The 8,834-nt window shown below is 37.4% G+C and overlaps 1 protein-coding gene across 6 annotated transcripts in view; it reads right to left on the bottom strand.

Annotated features, from left to right (window-relative positions):
• Window positions 1–8,834, bottom strand: part of Grm5 (glutamate metabotropic receptor 5) — a 561,776-nt gene that overhangs the window by 13,368 nt on the left and 539,574 nt on the right. For 3 of the 6 annotated variants that reach the window (NM_001439436.1, XM_087613463.1, XM_087613427.1), the window contains 1 exon segment: window positions 6,507–6,602. In NM_001439436.1, the coding sequence (NP_001426365.1) occupies window positions 6,507–6,602 (96 nt within the window). 6 annotated transcript variants of the gene reach the window in all.

Raw genomic sequence — 8,834 nt, 5'->3', positions numbered from 1 at the left:
GCATGCAGGCTTCAGTGGTTGATGGAGCATAATGAAATGCTAAGAGAGTGGACGACATTGCTCTCCATCAAGGCAGAAGAGTCCAAAGTTCAGAAACCCACAATTTATGTACAAGAGATGGACAATGATTTTGTTTGACTATGTGGGGATGGTGTAGCAGTCAAAATTTCAAATGACTGAATTGTAAGAATTCTGTGTGGGCATCTCTAACTTAAGGTTCTACACTTCCCCCTTCCTTTCTTCTACTATTTAAATAACCTACCAGTAAATTGCTTTGGGCTTTTCATTGTCTGAAACAGACACATGGTCTAACATGGACCAAAGACTTTAGGCTGATTGGCAGGTATAGATGTAGTCTATAAGATTGATTAATAAATGAACAGAGGAAAATACCCATGATCCATTTCTGTTCTATTCTACTGTTATAGTCTCAGTTGTTTAATGCTGTGCATTTGATCTTCTTTTCCTGCATTGTGTTACCTGAAGTACCATTATCTATTATCTTCTTGAACTTTCTCCACTGCTTCACCTATTGGCAGTGTTTCAAATTTAGCACCACTTCCATACAGGAAGATGTTAAAATATGACTGATATTTGCCAAGTTAATTGGTCCCTTAGAGACTGAAGAACAGACTAGTGATTTAACCAAAATAGGATTATTCAAGAGGTAGCTTTGCTAGTTTAGGAGTGTTGTGCAATGGTGCTAAGGTTTAAATGGATGTGACAGGGTGAAAGTGGAATGGAATATTCCGGTGGGAAGACAATGGGAAGAAAACACATTTCCTTCTGCTCACTGGGGTTTTCCTCTTAGCATAAAACAAACAAACAGAAAACCAAACAGACAAACAAAAACAAAAACCCTTCAGAAAAATAACTACTGGAAAAAGAATTTTTCAAGGAAACATCTGCAAATAAAGTGCAGCTTAATACAGTATAAAGAATGAGGGCTTTAAATAACATAGATAAGCAATATTCATTAATGTTCATATTATATAGTTGACAGAGAAATGTATCCAGCCAACCTTTCCACCATTTCCTGGAATGTGTTTTTTCCTTCTTCCTTTACTCCCAATGGTTACACCTTTCTATGATAACTGCAGGGCAGATCGTTTCTTCTTAAGCCTTTGGTCTCTAACAAAACATTCTTGGAAGAAGCACTTTGCCTTCTCTTCTGTGGTATTCCAGCCACAGGAGGCCTTCTCCAGCATTGCTAAAGAACCTGGTGCTACCAGTACCCAGGTTGCTAACACATCTGCAGCTACTTGTACTGTCAATGCCTACCCATATCCCCAAAAAGAGGCAGTGCTTTACAAGGGAGAATATACCATTGATTATGTGCTGGAGTCTGGCATCTTATTGAGACATTACAGTCTTCTTTCTTAAATTAAGTGCTTTCTTCTGATTCATGATTCAGCTACCTACATTGAAATCTAGAAACTAAAGTATTGATCATCCTGACATATACCTCCAAAACATTGTGTCAAGGGTTCCATCTAAGATTAGAAGAGGATTTAGGATTGTATGTGTTTTTCCAAAATAGCAAATGATTGTTTTTCAGCAATCATTATAAAGTTCACATTGCAATTTAGTAAAGAAACAAAACAAAACAAAGCATCAGCAAAACACCAAACCAACCAACCAACCTAACAAACAAAAAAAAGATGCCATTGTTTGTATGTACGGGCTGGTTAGGAAGCCAGAGACTTTGTAAGGAACTCACCTTGACTGTAAAGCTTGTATAAAGAAAGCATGGTGTTGGAGATAGCACTAGAGTCCTGAGAGAGCAGTGCTCCATTTCAACACAACTCCACTGCTCATGAGGTGTTTGCACTTACGTTATTAGAGTTGACCTTCACGACAGCGCTGTGTCATAGCACTTTTCTAAATGTGCCTACTATTTGCCAGTCAACTCCCACACTAAATCTTGAGCATCTTGAGTGCAGGAGCTCCTGTGCTCAGAACGGTACCAGGTGTCAAATTGCAGGCTGGGAGGATTAGTGAAATGAGGCAAATTATACAATCCCGAGTGTTCAGCATACAGAGGCATTATTGCAGTAAATATGAGAACTCATGTGAATGGATCTTAACTAAATTGCTGCAGTCAAAGTGACTGACAGACAGTGTGCCAAATCTATAGGGGATACAAAGCATCATGGTGAAAAGCTGTTAGGTGCGGAAAGCTTACTTACTCTGTGTACATGGCATCTTGTTTTGTGTGTAAATGATGGGCCAACATCTCAACAGAAAACCATATTGAAGAATCAAACATTCATGAGACACGGAATTAGATTAAGTGATAAATTTTAAATTTTGTAGTACTCAGCTTTGTATGATTTTACCCATATTATAAAGGGAGAATAAAAGCAGGAAGCACTCTACATAATCTAGCACCCACCTCACATCATTAGAGTTCCAATTTCCTTGGTGTAAAGCAACTGGCTTCCTTTTTAGCTTGGCTTGTTTCATTAGAAAACATTTAATTTTTTCCTTCCATTGTATAGGAACTCATGAACTACAGATACGACTAAAAGACAGCGAGAGAATACTGAAGACTGGTAAAGTGCCCTGAAGATGTTATAAATACTAGATGAAATTAGTTATTCAACTAATTAGAGTTAGCCCTTCAGAAAACTAATGTGAAATATCGACAATAAAAATTCGCATTTTGTTTTCACAAAATAAGCTCACACTACCTTCCCTTCTTCTAGCACTGGTGAGTGCCTACACATCTATGGACTTGTCTCGACTAACAGCCCTTTCTCAGAGACAAGCATCTGTGACTCTCTTTCATGGCTAAGTACGAACACATCAGATCACAGACTCCAGCAAATGTTCTCTGTGTCCCTATAGAGCATGGAGATAATAATATCCACTTTTGAACTTCAGTTATTCCTGTAGGGGTGGGTATTGTGTATGAACTCACATGGCAACTACGACAGGGTTGAGAGAATACCCATGTCTATAACACTCCCATGGTCTGCATCTCTGTTACTTCTGCAGTCTGAAGAATTCTGACATACACTTAGATAGTACACTGAAAAGATCAAAAGTTCCACTACATTCACACACATGTTTATGTACAAACTGTGAATTTGAAGAGAATATAGAAACATAGTACATCATGAAGTTAGGGTGTCAGTGCATGCGATGATTTAAGTCCTTTAGCAATGTATGGATGCAGAAAAGAGGGCAGAAGTGAATAATGATGGGTAATTTGACACTTAACTTGACAGGATTTAGAATTACCATGGAAACAATATCTCATTATGTCTATGAGGGATTATCAAGACTAGGTTAACTTATAAGGAAGGATCGCCCTAAATGTTGGAGGTACTGTTTTGTAATCTCAGGTTTCAACCTGCATAATAAGAAAGCAAGCTGAGTACCAGCACTCAACACCCTCTGCTTCTTGACTGTGGATGCAGTGTGACCAATTGCCTAAACTTCCTTCCACCCTTACTTTGTCATAATGACCAACCATACCTCAACATGTGAGCCAAATAAATTATTCTTTGTTTAATTTCCTTTAAATCAGCTATTTTGTCACAAGGCAGTGAGAAAACAAAAGAATATAGTGCCCATCTATCTCTGGCCCAGCAATATACTCATGTAAGATGTTGTGACATGGTTGGATCTCTTGTCACTACCATATCATTGAACTCTCTTCAGCAGCTCCCAAACTCTGGGTGAGTAATTCCAGACATGAACACTTCTATCTATCCTATAATTTCACTAAAGAAACCAAGCATATGAGATGTACAATCCTCTATTGGGTTTTGGGGGTCAACTGAGTGTTTTTTTAGTACTTCACTGGGACTCTGTGTTTAATAAACAGCACAAAACAGGTCCAAGTCTTTACAGAGGAAAGGTAGTGTGTGAATACATGCCACAACTCTGGGTAGTGATGTGGGGAGACTTTAGGAAGAACAGAAAAAAAAAGGAAGCCTTGGCAACTGACCAGGGTAGTATCTGTAGGTTTGTAATGTACGTCTATTTTTCTTCCTGTTAAATCTTAAATTTCCAAGTAAACCAGCTCTTCATTTAAAAACTGCTTTCATAAAATTTACTTATACCTTGATGTATTTTTCTTACTGTTCACTTAAAACTTATTACTACCTTATATCTGTGTATTTATGAAATCAAGTATAAACTTGGAAAATACACTTATCTCTTAAATGTTGACCTTACTTTTTGTGCTATTTTGGGTCTTTTCCTCTTCTGAGGTATTATTGTCCATCAAAATACATTGTTTCTTTCCTTTTTCTATCTTCTTCTCATCTCCTCTTCTCTTTCTCTCAATCTTTTATTTGATCCCAAGGAAGTGAGAAGAAAAGTTGTCATGAAATGTTATTTGTGTCCAATTACCTTTGCTTCTCTCTCGGATTTAGGGGATTACTTCCAGCAAAATGCCTTTATTCTAGCTTAGACTACTCCCTTTTCCTCTTAGGACATCTTCTTGTAATAAGCCTTGTGATTACCTTGATCGCACTCAAAGAAGTGAAGTAACAAAACCTGAACATTATTTTGGTGTTGTAGAAAAGTGTGGACTACTCCTGGAGTACATATTGAAATAGCCACCTCTGTACCTCTGAATCTGACCATGAGACGCTCTATTGGATATGCTCCCACACTTGATAGCCTATTCTTTTTGTGTTCCAATTTTTATGATTAGTCACAGCAACCTTATGGAAATCCAATCTCTGGACTGACTAGACCTGAGAGTTCTAGATGTTGATTAAAAATTCCTGAGGCCATGGAATGGAATAAATGGGATTTAGTGCTCATCCTAAGTAGCATCACAGAATCTTCCAGATGTGTAGTTTATTTTGAAATGTCAGTTATAATCTGGCTAAATTGAAATACTGTGAGATGAAAAAGTCTGGGGTTGCATACCCATGATTTTCTCTTGTTTGCTTGATAGGCAGTCACATGTACTGGATGTGGAATTCCAGTTCCAGGCTTTATATCGGAAGCCACTCTGGACAGAACTATCCAGCTTTCATTAGATGTAATCAGTGTTCTCTTGTGTATGCTACTCCAGAGCTGCTGGCTTATTTTACAAGGACAGAACTTATACCATTTTGTATTATCTAAGTGAAAGTAAAATCAGGATCTGAAATGCAGTCTGTTAAATCAATTCCAGAAAACTATCTGTTAAGACCCAGAGATATCTGTAATAAAAGATTAAGGGCAGAAAACTGTATATAGACATAAGGACCTATATGTGTACACACTCATTGCATTGTCTTTGAGAGTCATGAACCTGATTTGTTAAGCTCTTAGCTATGGCTTCTCTGATAGTAACCACAGAGTTCCTGAAACCATTGTCACAGACTGCCATGAATAGATTCCAGCAGTGATGCAGTGTAGTGGTTCTTGATAGATGTGAGCCATTATTCTGAAAATGGGAAAGATCCCACCACTGAGGAAGCAAACAGAATTTTTCGGAGGTAAAATTTCAACAGGAGTCAACAGTCTTAACTTCTGATTACACAGCTGGCCTCAAGCTCTCAGCACATGCACAGACAAATGGCCACATTATTTTCTGAACTTCCTCATTTCACAAATAAACGACAATCTGCAACAGTTTTCCTTTGAACAGCTCCATACTACAGTTGAATTGAGAAATGACCCCAAAAAATAGAACAGGAGAGTTAGCTCACAATGAGGTGATTTCTCAGTACACAGTTTTTCCAGCATTTTGGGACTGTTTAATACAACTCTGATTGCCTATGTCTCTAGAGCCCCTTTCTTAAAACGCAGTTGCATGCATATAAAGCACGTTCATTTCATGCAACACAGCTCAGTTGTTGCTGATAGTTCCAAGTACCCCATTCCACAGGGTACAACTCAGTTGGAAGTCCCTCGTACAAAGAAACATGCAGAGCACAGCGATAGGAAATTTCACCACCAACACAACAAAGTCAAGGAGCTGCAAAGCTATAGTAGCCAGAGGAGGATTAGCTTTCCTGATTTCAGTTCAAGAAATGTCTCTTTCATTATAGTTCACTAGTTGAACTTTGGCTTTGCTCTTGGCTGATATATATTACATTCAAAGTAACTCACATTAATTACCTAGCTCAACGTTCTCTCAATTGTAACCCTTCCCTCAAATCCAGTCCTAGTCTTTTGCATTTGTTTCATTAAACGGTTGGATATTCCTAAAATATAAATTTCCTCCAATATCTTCTACTTTGCAAACTCCAGAACTGTTTAGCCAATAAATTAAAATCCATTGAAGAACTGACTGTTAGCTAAGGCTTCAGACATGCAAAGCGCACAACCCTAAGAAACAGCAGCGTCTGGGACAGGAGGCTCCCATTAGTTGACATGAAGACTGCATAGATTTTGCAGATCAAACACAAACAACGAACCAATGGTGGCCCACATTGGACTTACTGGATGGGATGCATAATTGTGTAAGGACCCAGACCAGGGAGCCGCCTCTTCCTCTAGCTTGCATACATTTATTTCACACCACCTCAGGCCACTCACAGTTGTCTTACCTGCTCATTGTTGCTCTCCCACCATTCCCCATACTCCCTTTGGGGGTGAAACACTCTATTTCCGACTTGTGCTGGGCCAGTCTCCTGTCTTTGTACCTGGTAAGCATGAACAAGGACAGGAGCAAACAGAAAGATGTGATTGTGTGCTTAACCTCTAGGCTGAGGAAGAGCCGTGATTGCAAACATGGTCATCCCACACCAAAACAAGGATTTCTGCTTCTCACTGTAGTGGGAGATGACCTCTGATATTTACTTGATAATGTCAATGGTATATGGGAAAATCAGGAAAGATTTTGTTACTTTGGGATTAACTCTCATAAAATATACCCTTAACATAACAGATTGATCTTTAAATTTATTACATCTGTTAGTAAATGATAAGGAGAACTCAATGTCTAGCATCTAGAAGAGATGATAATTAATCAGTAAAGATTTGTTTAGTGCTTACCATGCATCAGACTCTGTACTAAAGCTTTACCTAAATTTAATCCTGTCAGCGGTCCTGTGACAGAGGCTCTGTTATGGTTATTTCCATGTTACTGAAGAAGAAATGTAAAATTGCAAAGATTAAGTAAATTGACAAAAGACAATAAGTAGGTGGTTCATCTGAACATTGAATGCAAAGTGTAAGCTTAGAACCCAAATTTAGCCTTTCACCATCAAGCTTTCTCAACTAAACTCTGTCAATCTTCCTCCTTATTGAGATATACCATATCTGAATATTTATGGACATACTGGCAATATTAAAAACTGGCATTTCTCTCTCCATATATATATATATATATAACATATTAAAAGTTCCTTAAAAATTTGTGTCTTTTTTTTTCTTTTGTGGGCCAGTTTTGGGTAGCCCAAAATTTGGTGTGTTGCTCAAATACATTTTGTCACAGAACCAATCACTCACCTCCCCAGGGAGGCTACAAGCTGTTTTTTCTAAAATGAGTAATGACATCTCTTTAATATGAATCTACAGTGTGTGCTAGATGAACCCTTCTGAGAGCTCTTTTGAGATGGAGTTCTGGTGTAGAAATAGTTTCTTACTCACTGTTCTAAATATGTAAGGTAAGAGAAGAAACAGTTTGCCTTGCTTCCAAATGAGAAGAGTGAGAGTGTTTTAACACACTCTGCCCAGTTTACCAGCCAAGCCAACAGAAAACAACTTTCAGTGTAGCTTGCAAGATACAATGGTTGAGAATATATACTTCACTTTTTTCATGGGACTTGGCATGATTCTTAGTCTTCACCAGGCAATGAGAAAGGGAGTTACCATGTGAGGATTTCTTAACCCTAGTTGAGTCCTGTTCTCTTCAGATTCTGTTACTGCTGTCTCACAAGTAAAAGAACATAAAACAAAATATCATGTCATTAAGATAATTTTAATGCTAAGGTAGAGATATTAGGTTTTTCTCTTCCAAAGTATTAAGAGTATTTTGTATTTGAATTAAAAGTGTTTATTATCTCAAACTCAATAGAGGTTATGGATTAATTTATGAACTACATGTTAGTTGAGTATCTATAATCAATAAGCAGTGGGTGTATTTTTAGATGCAAGGAGAAATAATCATCAGATCTTGCCTTAGCAGATTCACAGAATGATAGGAAAAGAAAAAGGAGTTATAAGTAACTGTATAAGAAGGTCTTTAAGAAGAAAGAACTTGTTTGAGGAAAGACAACATGGGGCAAAGGCAGAAGGACCAATAGCTATTTTATTAAAGAAATATTTTAGAAGGTAAGCTGTCATTGGACAACACTCCATATGTAAGTACTAAATACTTGGTATTTATTTGTGAATTGGATAGCGCAACCAAAACATTACTGTACAGTTCCAACCAAAATGTCATTATTGGAGTATTACATTTGTTAATGGTCTTTCTATTCTCACAAGAAGAACTTTTTGAAAGTTTTGTTAGGTTATTTTTGAAAATCTTGTTAGGTTAAAGGCTGGACAATCACTTAAATTCTTCACTAATGTTGGAAAATATCTACTCATTTATCACCCTATCTCCTGCTTATGCCTTTTTCTCACTAGGTTTTTGGCTTTACATTGCTGTTTCCATCCCCATCACCTCTCTGTGTCTGTCTTCCATACTCTATCATTTCTTTCCTGCTATCTCCCCTTCTCTCTCTTTTATTAGTTTTTGGACTTTTATTCTTATTTCCATGTTCATTTCCCTCATGTCATCATACATGTAGTATTCATTTATACAATTTTAAATATATTCTAAACACCTCTCTGTGTCTGTCTTCCATACTCTATCATTTCTTTCTTGCTATCTCCCCTTCTCTCTCTTTTATTAGTTTTTGGACTTTTATTCTTATTTCCATGTT

Source organism: Rattus norvegicus, chromosome 1 (genome assembly GCF_021556685.1).
Source record: "Rattus norvegicus strain SHRSP/BbbUtx chromosome 1, alternate assembly SHRSP_T2T, whole genome shotgun sequence".
NCBI classification, from domain to species: Eukaryota; Metazoa; Chordata; class Mammalia; order Rodentia; family Muridae; genus Rattus; species Rattus norvegicus.
The sequence above is the reverse complement of the archived record's forward strand: the minus strand, read 5'-3'. Positions and strand labels throughout refer to the sequence as shown.